Below are 13452 nucleotides of genomic sequence, written 5' to 3'. Positions count from 1 at the left end.
CATGACACTCATAGAATACGTAATAAAAATATGAGCCGAAATAATTAGAGACGGAACGTTTGATGAAGATGTCACAAACTTAGCATAAATTTAGGTCTAAATATTTTTATTATATTTTATGTAAATAATATCATAGGGAGTACTATAAGTATATTACATTCTCTAAATAAGATAACAATAGTCAGGGATGGGCCAACTAATTATTTCATCATATTTTTCATTATGTCAGCGTACTACTAGCTTTCAATCCATTTACATGAATCTAAACTTATGAGATATGAAATGGATTTAGAATGTAGATATTTTTCTATAGTCGATAAAAAGACTCCAAATTAATTACAATTCATTTTACATCGTCTAATTAATTGATTTTTGAGTTGGAATGGTGGAGTGTATGACGTAAGTGGACTGCTTATATGGATCCTTTGAAGTACTTATTCAGAGGAAGTTTTGATGCTTTTTGGATAATATATACAATATATGACATAGTTTGGATAGTTATAACGACTTTGCATATGCTTATCCTTTGGTTTACGTACTTATGCAATCGTATATATGGTACTAATATCACATTTTTGAAAGGAAAGCAATTTATATGAGTGTATTAGTAATATTACTTATGCCCTTGGAAGGAGAACACAAAACTTGATTCTCAAAGTCACAAGATATTTCCTTTTTTTCTTTCAACAGAAGCACTTAATTCCTGTTAGTTATTCAAATCTCCGGCACAAAGGCCTTCACTTAGTTCTCATTAAACCTTTTAATCCAATACCATGACACTCAATAAGTTATCCATTGACAAAATTGACCTCAAGAACAAGAGGATTTTAATGAGGTAAGTTTTTTACTTGACACAGGCTTCATTTTTAAGGTCTAACTTTTCTCCCTCAGATGTGATTTCAACGTTCCTCAAGACAAGGCCACGAGTGCTATTACGAACAATGCCCGTATAGTTGCCGCTCTTCCATCCATAAAGCACTGTCTAGATGCCGGAGTAAAATCCATTGTGTTATGTTCGCATTTAGGCCGTCCCGATGGAAAGCCCAATCCTAAGTTCACTCTCAAACCTGTTGCAGAGGAATTGAAAAAATTACTTAGCAAGTAATTAGTCCTTTATTTTTTTCTGTTCTTTCCCAATAATTACATCTTTTTTTTGGGTAATAGATTATGCCATTCATAATACTTAATATAATGGACTACCTTCAGTTTTAATGTGTTTTAACTCATTAAATGACAAAAACAAATTGTATTAAACGTTAAATCGTCAAAAAGGGTTTCCAGGTATTATGAAAAATACAAGACAATAGGCCAATAAATTTAATTTAATAAAAACAAAAAACACAATTTTTTTTTTGCAAGGATAAATAATAGTTTTAAACATAAAAATGAGCTTGCTATGGGCACCCGGTTGTGTGTCTCATAATAAGTTATAACTTTTTGTTGAATATCTAAGTATCTTATTAGTTTTGTGAAAGTAATTTGTTGTAATGAACAACTAAAAATGGAAAGTTAATTAATAGTTATAACCCATCAATTCGACATAATGTATTTTCATAATAATTCAAATGCTGTAAACGGATATTTCCTTACAAAATTAAATTAGTTCATATGTAAGCCTTAAGTTATTTAAACTAACATTCATAATAATTATGTTTGTTATGAAATTTAACGAAATTTCCGTAAGGTATGACTGACTGATTTGCTATTTCGTTTTTATTTATCCTATACATACTTGTTTAAAAGAGGTGCTTTATATAAATGTGTATCTTATAAGGTTTTGTGCTATGCATATGTGATTTTAGAAATCTATGTTGAGAAAAAATGTATTTTGTCAACTTTAAATGTCTTCTTTGGTTATTAGACTGTTCCTGTTTTCGGGTAATATCCACCCATCCTCCCTTTATAGGAACTTTTTATGTTGGGGACAATGAAAAACTGAATTTGGCCATGTTTGAAGACGTTGAAACCCTTTTTGGCGTGTTAATGCCATTTTAATTGAAAAAAAGGGGTTTTGATCGAAATTTGCCATTTTTAAGCATCTTGTACCGTCTCAAATAAGATGTTATGAGTCAAAAGTTGTACTTTTGTAATTATTTCTAGCATCCCTGTTTTATTCATTATTTTGAAATTCAATTTAATATTTTTTATTGGTAGTTTGAAAAAGGGAATTTTTATACATTAGTTATTTACTCTATAATATGGAAATAAAAGAGTGATCATTTTATTTAAGTCATATTTAGAATTTCTAATTGTATGATACATAGCTTAATGAAGAGATCGAACCCTCATAATATGTCGAGCAAACATTATTAAAATTTATATGTTTAAATTTTTTATAAGAGGTTTTGTAAATGTTATTTGTTAATTTTTTTCCATTTTATTTTTGGAGATTCGACCGGTTGATCATGAAACATAATTTAAGAGTACTTTCATACAGCTATTGGAATTTCAATATTCCATGAATAATTGTGGTTGCAAACGGAAAATGCTTGTCGGAAATCCCAATTTTTGCAATGAGAAATGCAACTTGAAAATTTGATACTATATAATTTTTGGAGAAAATAATAAAGAATCCTTCTTAATAAATAATTTGGTTGTTTATATGGTTTGTTTGATTACGTTTCATCTATTTTTTAAAAGTCTTTTTTTTAAATATTTTTTTCCCCAAAGTGTCTCCAATTTTATTATTTAGTCATAACGTAAATAATAATAAAAAAACCTTTTTTCATTTTCTATGGGGCATTAATTTTATGAAGCACAATTTTTTTAAAATAGCCCTTCTAAAAAATAAACACATTAGTTTCTAATTCGTTTGCAATTTGGTTCTATTGTGATAGATTTTGTATATATTATTAAACATATTTGCTTGCGTTGTATATTTTTGGAGATTTGGAAGGACTCAGCATCATGAAACTGGTTCATTCTCGTTTTTTTTCGTGTTTTTTTTTTACAACTCAAATAATCTTTGTTAACAACCTATGCATACGATTTTTTCATAGGCAGAAAAATACTGGTTTACTAATAATTCTATAATGATTTTTTTAAAGTTAGTATGAAATTTAATACTATTTCATTTCATTTACTCTTTAGAGATATTATTTTCCTTTCGGATTGCGTTGGACCTGATGTTGAGAAAGCTTGTGCGGATCCTGCTTCAGGAACTGTGATCCTTCTTGAAAATCTGAGATACCATATTGAAGAAGAGGGAAAGGGTGTAGATGAAACTGGAAGCAAGGTTAAAGCTGATTCTGCTAAGGTATGTTTTGATGATCAACATATGATACTCATGATATATTTACACTTCAAAATTAAATACTCATTTGGAATAAAAACCTGTTATAAAAGAATATATTAAGATATTATGTATCAATTATTATAAATATCATTTTTTAATTTGCGGCAAGTTTTGTAAAATAGAGTGATTCTCAACCTTTTGGCCTCTGCAATCCCTTTCAAAAGAAGAAAAAATTGAATAACTTATTTATTATCAACAGCTTCATTTTGATTTATTTTCTGTAATTATGTTCCAACCACATCTAGTAAAACTGCTCGATCTGCAAACTAAGTACTCGCGATCCACCAGTTGGTTTTTTATAGACAAATCAATAAAATTACTTCTAATTCTGAGTACTTGACACTTGTTCATCACGAATATATACTTGATTTTTCGTATCTAATCCGGGGGTTGACTTTTAAACATAATTGATCTTATTTTAATTTTTGTTAGGGGTTGATTCACTTTTGAACAAGAACTGAGCCTATAAATCCATCTAATAAATAAACTTATCCCCTGGAAAATTGTACCTTGATTCAAATTATGGGCCTATATTATTTGTAAAACAATTGAATCCTGAGAAAATTGAATGTAAATTTTGTTAAAGATAAATAACGTCTCAGTGAATTAGATTCATCTTGGAGTGTGAGTAATTTATCATATAATAACAAAAAATGATTTACTTTTATATAGTTTAGCAGCTATATTGGCTTGATTTTAACTCTCTTGAAGCAAAAATATGGCTTGAGATGAAGGGTTTAAATTTTTTAATATCTGTAGGTCTGAGAGAAATTTATCAATATTGTAAGTATTAAAAAAACAAACTAAACTGGGCACTTGGTAGAGTGCAAAACCTCTGCCTAAAATCAAATTGAGTTATGTATCTTAATGTTTCCAAAATTATGATCGATTATGCAGTTTATACGTTTTGTTACCTTGATCTCTCAAAAATTTAATAGTCTCTTACTGTGACCATATATAATCTTAGTAGCAAGTTTGATCAAAATCGATCTATAACTCTTGGTATAATCCTGTTGACAAACAAACAAGTAAACAAAGGCAAAAACAAAACTTCTCTTCAACTTCGTTGGGAGAGGTAATAATAAATACGGATATGTAGTGTTTTTACGTTGAGTTATAATATTTGAAGTCAGCCATCTTCGAGGGATAATTAATAAAAAATGTCATTACAAAAAAAAGACCTGGATCTTTTTTAATTAATAAAAATGTATAATGTATTCGGATGTCATAAAGGACTTCAATAATAACTGACAACCAACAAATCTATTTTTCTTTATTTATATCTTAGACTCTTATGTTTATCTTCTAAAAAAAGTTATTATATCATTAAACTCACATCTAACGTGATTTATTAATTAGATATTATATTAATTCTTAAATTACCCTATACTTCTTTCCGATTTGTAATCCAAATGGAACAGCATTGATTGTAAAGTTACAAAAAAGTCAAGGTATCGATTTTTTATAGCATAAATCTTACCGGATATTCTGACAAAATAATTAAAAATACTAAACTTTTAGTTTTTGGTACAATTTTTGGGTGTGATGATATGAGACGATTCTTTATTTAATAGGCCCAGATATATACAGAGTAGGGCAGAAAAACCTGGACTGATAATTAATGTTTATGTTCTCATTACTATGATAATAAGGTTTAGTGATTATCTTTGATATTCTGTTTCGCCGTCCTTTTTACATAAACAAACTACACTCATCATTTAGTCATTTGATCATCATGGGCGAGCAACAAGCAAAAATGTAACGCATCTCAGATCTCCTAGATACTGGAGTTAATGTGATGAAGATTACGGACATTGTTAAGTGTTCTAGGAGCTTGGTTTTTAAGTTGGCCAAGATAAAAAAATAAAAAAAATAGAGAAGACTTCTCCATAATGTCATTTTTTGTATTCATCGACCCCCAGGAGTCCTTACTTACCTCTTGAGATACCTCTACTCTACACTATAAATATACATGCTAATTCGAATATGCATTTTTAGTTTAGTTACTCAGATTAAAAAGAATCATTCATGCTCACTGCTTAGTGGACATATTTTCATAAATAAATAGATGCAAGAGTAATTGGGATCTATATGGCCTACTCCATTTAATTGGTATTACCTTTTAGGTTGATTTTGTTGAAATATTGTTACTTGTCTTTGGCAGTAGGTCGTGTTTTATTAGACAAGTATTACTTTACTTTCATTTTTAATGCCATTATATGAAGTTTACTTAAGATTTATGAAGGAATTTTGCGCGTTTTATTTAATAGCAATGTCTCCGACATGGTGGCACTTAGCATTACGTCAGTTAAATTATATTAATATCCATAAAAATAATCAATTAATTCATTTTTTAGTCAGAATAAACATAATATAACAAACTGTGTTCTGTGACTACTTTCAAATATAAATCGTTAAGACATTAAGCCTATAAAATACATAAAGTAATATTTACATAACATAGTGGGTCATTTTTTTCCTTCAAGAGATGTAATACCTCCTAGATCCTTCATCATTCAGATTAATATTCTACATGCAAATTTCATTTTATAGTTTCTTTTTAATATTTTTTCCCCACGCATTCAGTTACGTGTTATGTATTTTAGCATGTGATTGTTTTAATTAAGTGTGCCTAGATACTCACATAATGATTAATGATGTACAAGACTATATTTTAGATTAATTGGATGTACTTCATCATTTCTAATTCTACCTTTTATATTTATGATTCTAATCTATCATAGGTCAAGGAATTCAGAGAATCTCTTCGCAAACTTGGAGATGTCTATGTCAGTGATGCTTTTGGAACTGCTCATCGTGCTCATTCCTCCATGGTTGGAGAGGGATTTGAGGTAAGGGCCTCAGGTTTCTTGTTGAAGAAAGAGCTAGAATATTTTGGCAAAGCTTTGGGCAACCCTGGAAAACCCTTCCTTGCCATTCTTGGAGGAGCTAAAGTTGCTGATAAAATTCAACTCATTGATAACCTTTTGGAAAAGGTTGATGAAATGATCATCGGGGGTGGAATGGCCTTTACATTCCGTAAAGTAATTGACGGAATGAAGATTGGTGGATCCTTGTATGACGAGTCCGGGGCTCAAATCGTACCAAAACTAATGGAAAAGGCCAAGGCCAAAGGTGTCAAGATTCATTTGCCCGTGGATTTTGTCACCGGTGATAAATTTGATAAAGATGCTCAAGTTGGCTCTGCAAATGTTGAGGAGGGAATTCCTGACGGATGGATGGGTCTGGATATTGGTCCAAAATCACAGGAAGAAGTTGTGCAAGTGATTAAAAATGCCAAAACCATTGTATGGAACGGGTAAGTTTGCTCTTAATTGAAACGGTTTTTAACCCTTTAGCGTTTCGTTGACTTTCTCTTGAGAGAATGAGTTTTTCAAAAATATATTACTTTTTCCCTTCCTCTCCGACATTCCCTCCTAAGGGTTAGATTTTGTTTCATTTATCATTTTAAAAATATTTCCGCATATATTCTAAATCATTTATATGTATACGGTATTGACGACAGTTTATTCAGTGTCAAGTGAAAAATATAACAGTCTGTATAATATTTAAGTGCATAGATTAGAAGTGGGAATTCTCTTGAGCTTGAGGGGACACTACAATTTTATTTCAGATATGAAAATGTATTTCTGATAATTATTGTTTTGTATATTTCCTAGTTGTACCTTCAATATGCATTATTAATTATGAAATTTTTACAAAACAATTAACAAAGCTAATTAGGTTCAGTTGTGTTATTAGTTTCTCGGATTGGGGAGAGTTTATTAAGTTTTTTATTAATTATCCACTCACATCATGCGATTGGGTTAAGTGCATCCAACTTCTACTGGATTTTAGTGTATTTGACCATTTTAAACGATTCATTTTATCTTCTTTATTATTGATAGAAGCATCAATTCCAACCAAAAAACATTTTTGTAGGTCATTAATTAATAATTTTTTTTCGCACTCCCTTATGAAGGAAGACCTTGTTATTTGAAAGAAGGGTGCAATTGGTGTGATAACCACACAGTTCTACTCTCAAGCCACATTTTTTATTTCTTACGCATTTGTACTCTATCAACAATCATGATAGGATAAGTGAATAGCAATTTAGAATCACAACCACGTTTCAAATGAGAGCCACCCAATAATGTTTTATATGATATAAATACATTTTTTTTGTATATAATATTCCTCATTTCCCAGAATTTATTCAAAAGCTTGAAAAATCCAATAAAAGGAACATAAAAAAGACTCCTTTTAGCAATTGAATTTTTATTTACCAATCACTGTAGCAATACAGATAATCTAATATTTTTTTTTTTTAGAAATTATGTGTTATAATTTTTCTGTTGTGCATGTTTAAATTGAGGGCTCAAGTCGATTGTATACATGGGCATTTTATGCAAGTTTTTTTTTTTTTTTTGACAATAAAGGATCACTAGTTAAAAAAAAAAATAATTAGAATTATAATAGTCTAAGAATGAGACGTAAATTAAATTATATTGATTCAAAGCTTCAAATAGAAATCAAAATAACTTCCAAAATGGCCGAACCTGCCACATTTAATTTTTCAATGATTAAGTAAGTAAAAACTTTGTAATCCAATTCTTGATTTTGTTTGTTTATTTGAAGAAAAAAAATTGACTTAACTTTGTCGTTAACACATATTTAAAAATTACGGGACGACATTCCAATTGTCATGAGTCATGACTATAATTTTGTACACCTCAGCATTTTAAAAAGGAATAAAATATTTCCTTCCGATATCGATATTTGTTTTGCCAATATTTTCGTTCAATTCTAGATCAAAAAACTGTTTTGCTTCAAGGCTTTTAATCAAAACTTTAACCATAGAGTTGTAAATTATAAGCATTTAATTGCTCCGTGTGGGTTTTTTTTTTTTTTGCATTTGGCAATCTGAACAGTGTTTTTTATATTTCAAGATTGGATAGAGGGCGCCCTAGTTGCTATTCTTGTATAATAAGCAGTACTTGTAATGGCGATGTTGACAATTTAAAAAAATTCATAGGACGTATCAACAATTCATCAATATAATTCGGTCTGGACCCAATTATTAAGTGCGACTGTTTTTTTTTTTTTGTAAAGCAGAACCAGACTGAATTCTTCTTTGAGACCTATCTACACCAAACTTCTTTAAAGGACCAAATTTGTTTGGTCCACTAAAATTTATATCAGTCTAAGACCAAATCGCAACACTAATATATACTCTATATAAATTACATGCATCTAAACACATGAATATTTACTTTTTTTTTTAGCCCCGCTGGAGTATTTGAATTTGATAGCTTTGCTGCAGGAACCAAAGCCATGATGGACGCCGTAGTAGAAGCAACGAAGGATGGAGCCATTACCATTATCGGAGGGGGAGACACTGCCACCTGCTGCGCCAAATGGAACACAGAAGACAAAGTTAGTCATGTATCTACCGGTGGTGGAGCTTCTCTGGAACTACTTGAGGGAAAAACTCTTCCTGGTGTTGCCGCTTTGACGGATGCTTGAAAATCATCATTTTATTTAGTCAAATAAATCCTTTTCAGAAAAATATTATATATTATATCCTATACTCATTCTAATGGTATTAAATTATTATGATTTCAATAGAGAAAGACAAAAAAAAACACGAAATAAAAGCCCTCAGTTAATCCTTTTATTATTTCTTTTTTTATTCAATCCATAGAGAGAAAAACTTTTGATAATAAAACAAGTACGTAATGATACTGAAATATTGAGATATTGGATACAGTTTGCACGCTTGAGAAAGAGAAACAGAGGAAATGAAACAAAAAAAAAAACACACATAATATGCATATACAATCTTTTATACATTATCACAGAATATTTTTGCGGAAAAAACCATCATCGTATATTTATAGAATGAACGAACAAAAAAAAAAAAATTTTTTTTTCTATTTCAAATAATAATTACGGGAGAAGGGAAAAAAGTTTTTGTATGTTTTTTGTTTTTTTTGCAAAGCTAAATATATATATATAAAGATACAAAGACATTTTTGCACCTATTATGTGTGGCGTACATATATATTTATAAATATGAATTTTAAACTAACAATTAATAATAATAGCTTTGATTAGAAATGCGAGAATAGGATTTTTTTCTATGGACACATCAAATGCAGTATTTTTCTCTTCTTCATAGAATTTGTGGGTGTATATGATTAATTAATTAATAATACATTGTAATTGTAGTGTGTATATATATATATATATATTATATTTGAGGAACGAAAACATGCGTAATTATACACGAAAAGTGATTTTTACATATTGTATGTTTTTTACTTCATTTAAAAAATACCATGACGGATATTGTAGTGTCAAAATGGTAGAGACCTTATTAGTTCAAATTTAAACACATTTTAATGAACAAAGGCCTCTACTTTAATTAAATCATTTGCCTTTAAATTTGATATTCTATAACTCTGGATGAGGATAGGGATATTTTAATGATGAGATTGAGCCGGGAAAATGTCTAATGAAAAAGAAAATGACGACAACTACTTTCATGTTTGTTCCTCATATATTATAAAAAAGATAATGGGATGGACGACGATAATACCTACATACATACGATGGGTATGTAAGCAAGCCCATGTAGCTTTAAATTTAAAAAAGTTGAATATAATAATAATAATAATATTTATAGCAACAACAAACAGGACAGACGAGAACTTGTCTTTAAATATCTAATTATAATTAGATGACATTATAATAATAATAATAATAATGTTGATGTATACAATGCTTTTTAGTGGGATGTGAGATGCGTTTTTTCACTTCGTCTAGGAGGCGGTGGTGGAAGTTTTTTACTACTCCCAGTGGATCCAAAGGATCCGCTCCTATTAAAATGAATGGTGGAGTAATTGCTACACTCATCTAACTGCTGCTGTGTTTGTATTGGTGGCTGTTGTTGCAAGTGTTGTGGATAGATGATTTCGGAACGGAGTGAATAAGGATCATACTCTGGAGTAGGTTCCCTTAGGATTACCATTTCGTCAGGGATTTTGGATGATATGGCATAGAGAGGTTCTTGGAGTAGTATTTGTTGTTGTTGAAGCTGTGGGGTGTGTTGACTTGATGATTTGAGAGCACTTTTCGTTATCAATATGGGGCGGGGGTTGGGAGAGGATACAGATGCAGTATCTGAATATATTTGATTTTGGAGAATCCATTGTCCAATGGAGTCATCTCTAGAATAGCGTTGGGAAGTTCCAACTAGATGAGATATTTCGTCTCGGAAGCCTAGCACATGATGAGGAGTGGCTTCTCGATCCTCTCTACACTTTTCTGCAATTTGCCACTTTTTCGTCATAACACGTTGAAGGTCTCTAAGAAAGGCCTTGGGTGGAGAGCCAATGCGATTTGGGGGGCGAGAGCTGGGTGAAGTGGAAGAAGAAGGCTCAATGAGTTGAACACGATCGTCAAAGGATATCTTCCTCGTTTTAAGAGTTATCAAGGTAGGATCATCATTCAAAAGCTCTGGTGGGGGTGGGGGAAGATCAGCCAAGTAGCCCAGACTCTCTGAATGTTGAATTGGAGGTGGTGGAGGAGGAAAATCTTCTTCATCCTCAAGGTCTGGCAAATTATTCTCAAAGGCCTCACTTAGTGGATCCGTGGCTGCTGATGGAGGGGGAGGAGGAAAGGAAGAAGAATATGGAGGAGATGGGAGTCGGGACTCTTCACTCTCTGTACGGTGAATCTGTACCTGATGCAAATTCATATAGTTACTCTGACGTGATCGAAGGAGCGTGCCTCCCCCGCCCACGCGAACATTGGCTCCACCCTCATCCTCCTCTTCTTCATCCTCTGACTTTTGATCTTCCCAGGAGGATAGACCTTGTAGTCGAACATTTGGACGTTTCTTTATGGTTCCTCCGAGGGGGAAATCAGATTCAAATCCATTCCTTGGATGTGCTGAACTACTGGTTGAGCTCAAACAACCAGAGGAGGATGAAGATGCTCGATCCATTGTATTAACAGGGGTGGAATCTCCCTCTTTCTTCCGTTGTAGGGTATAATGTTGCTCTTGAGGAATAGAAGTGGTTCCGGATGTGGAATTCTCGGGCCCACTACAAATGTCAGAAGCAATTCCACTGCTGGAAAGTGCGGAATCAAATGATTTATTTTCACTTGAGGGAGTGATGGCATCCTCCTCCCCACCGTGAGTCACCCCTTCCTTGACAGGAGAGTCCTTGAGTGGAAGGGCTACGTCCTGATATTTACTATTGATTCCAGAGAATCGCTTGGATGTGAGAATGTCTAGATCCTCATGTACCATTTCCTCTTCAATACCTCTGAAATTCTCGTAGACCTGATGACCATTCTTCGCGATTCGAATACCAGTCACCCACTTGTGAAGCTCTTTCTCTGTCTCAACGCAAAGGTATCTAATATATTTCGGGGTCTTGGCCTGTATGGTTGGGTTTTTAATGGCAAAACAAAAATCTGAAGGAGCCTTGTACTTCTTTCTCCATCCTGTGCCGTAGTAGACTTGATTCACATCAAAAGTAGAAAGACACACAAGATCCTTTGAATTCTTCTTTCCTTTTGGAGCATAGTAGAGCCCAGAGGAGCGAAGAACAAAATAAAACTTTTTCCAGGATTTTTTACCTTCAGCTTTCAAATGAATAAATCCCTCCACTTCGGGAGCACCTACCCCTGAGCTAGAAAAGTATTCTTCTAAAAGCTCTTGACGAGAGTGTTCCTCCATTTGCTCTCCACTTTGTGAGGATGAAGAGCCGAGTAAATAATTTTCCGGCCTGAAAAATACATCAAATTTCTCGGGTCTCTCTATAAACCAAAGCGTGTTCTTGGAGTCTATTTTCCACATGAGGCAATTTTCGACTAGGTTTTCGTGGTCCTCATAGACACGCTCCATATAAAGATCCGGAATCAACTCCACAAGAGCCCATTTTGTATCCAATTTAACATGATTCTTTTCAGCCAATATCCTAGTAACGTGACGAACCGTCATTTTCTCATCCACCAAAATGGACTTGGCTGACTCATCTGCCGTAAACACCTTGATAAATAACTTTTTAATGGAGGCCTCCTTAATCTTTTCTATGGCCAATTTTATTTTTTCGGCCTTGATTTTAGCCTCCTTCTCCTTTCTGGCCTCTTCAGAATCCGGCTCATTTGACGTAGTTGGAGAAGCAGAAGAGGATATCCCCGAAGAAGATTTTGCAGATTGATCCGTACGGACAGAGCTTGAGCTTGATAGCACAGACGCATTGTCACAAAAAGCAGAATCATTATCAGGACTCTCTGTCCGGGTCCCCGTACTTGAGGAGGATGAGGAAGAGCCACCGCTACCAGCACCTGATGTGTTATTACTACTACTATTAGGACTTGTCTTTTTTATTACTTTATGTTGCTGTTCCTCCTCTGGAACTACACTGATCGTGCTGGGCTTCTTCATAATGGAGGGATTCTTAGTTTTGAAATCAGGCGTTGTCGAGGGTTTTTTAATCTCCTCATTGAATTGTGACTCTAAAACACTCAATTCTCCTAAAATAGCATCTAGTTCCTCATCTTGTGTTTCTTCAATGTTGATAAGGGAGCATCGATACTGATGATTGGCTTTGGGTACCTTTTGTCGTCGTAGTAATGTTGAGGATCCTCCTGCAGATAGATTGGAACCTTTGCTATTCATTGTTGGAGAGTCCAGGCCCTGAAAAGGAACATAAAGATATTATTACAATTAATATATATGTAAATGTACACCCACAATATATATATATATATATAAGAAAGTCCTGGCAAGGGGATTAATCAATGTATATACATGAGTTACTCATTATAAAAGAGTTAGGGGAGGATATGGCTAGCCTAGTTGTACTTCTTTGACACAAGATCATCATCTTATTAAGAAATCACATCTCTTCCACCCTACTTCCTTTGATCATCTTAATGATGAAAGGGAATTCTTGACGGTTTCCAAGTATTACATATTAGTTGTACAATAAGAAATGTTAATGATATTATTGCAATAAAGAAAAGAGAAACGCCTGCTATAGAAATTCATTTTATAACCCTTTTCAATTATACCCCCCCTCATCAATTCATTCAGTCTACGGATATTACATATATACATATTGGATGAGATGTGAAAG

At 32.7% G+C, this 13452-nt stretch overlaps 2 protein-coding genes across 5 annotated transcripts in view; one reads left to right on the top strand and one right to left on the bottom strand.

Annotated features, from left to right (window-relative positions):
• Window positions 1-26: 26 nt before the first annotated feature.
• On the top strand, window positions 27-8964 carry Pgk (phosphoglycerate kinase). The gene is made up of 5 exons (XM_040724647.2): window positions 27-835; window positions 892-1101; window positions 3091-3256; window positions 6040-6614; window positions 8581-8964. The coding sequence occupies exons 1-5, from the start codon at window positions 774-776 to the stop codon at window positions 8819-8821; spliced, it is 1254 nt and encodes a 417-aa protein (XP_040580581.1). The 5' UTR covers window positions 27-773; the 3' UTR covers window positions 8822-8964.
• Window positions 8961-13452, bottom strand: part of LOC121129003 (uncharacterized) — a 67053-nt gene continuing 62561 nt past the window's right edge. For all 4 annotated transcript variants that reach the window (XM_040724642.2, XM_040724643.2, XM_040724640.2 and 1 more), the window contains one exon: window positions 8961-13010. In XM_040724642.2, the coding sequence (XP_040580576.1) occupies window positions 10086-13010 (2925 nt within the window). In that variant the 3' untranslated portion in view covers window positions 8961-10085. The remainder of the gene's footprint in view (window positions 13011-13452) is intronic.

The sequence above is a fragment of the Lepeophtheirus salmonis genome, chromosome 14 (genome assembly GCF_016086655.4).
Source record: "Lepeophtheirus salmonis chromosome 14, UVic_Lsal_1.4, whole genome shotgun sequence".
In the NCBI taxonomy this organism is placed as follows: Eukaryota; Metazoa; Arthropoda; class Copepoda; order Siphonostomatoida; family Caligidae; genus Lepeophtheirus; species Lepeophtheirus salmonis.
This window is presented reverse-complemented; position numbering and strand designations above follow the sequence as displayed.

Bases quoted from the DNA above. Each gene is read 5' to 3' on its own strand.
- Pgk (XM_040724647.2), top strand. From the start codon at position 774: ATGACACTCAATAAGTTATCCATTGACAAAATTGACCTCAAGAACAAG. The intron at 836-891 runs GTAAGTTTTTTA...TTTCTCCCTCAG, and splicing joins AACAAGAGGATTTTAATGAG to ATGTGATTTCAACGTTCCTC. The intron at 1,102-3,090 runs GTAATTAGTCCT...TTTACTCTTTAG, and splicing joins TTGAAAAAATTACTTAGCAA to AGATATTATTTTCCTTTCGG.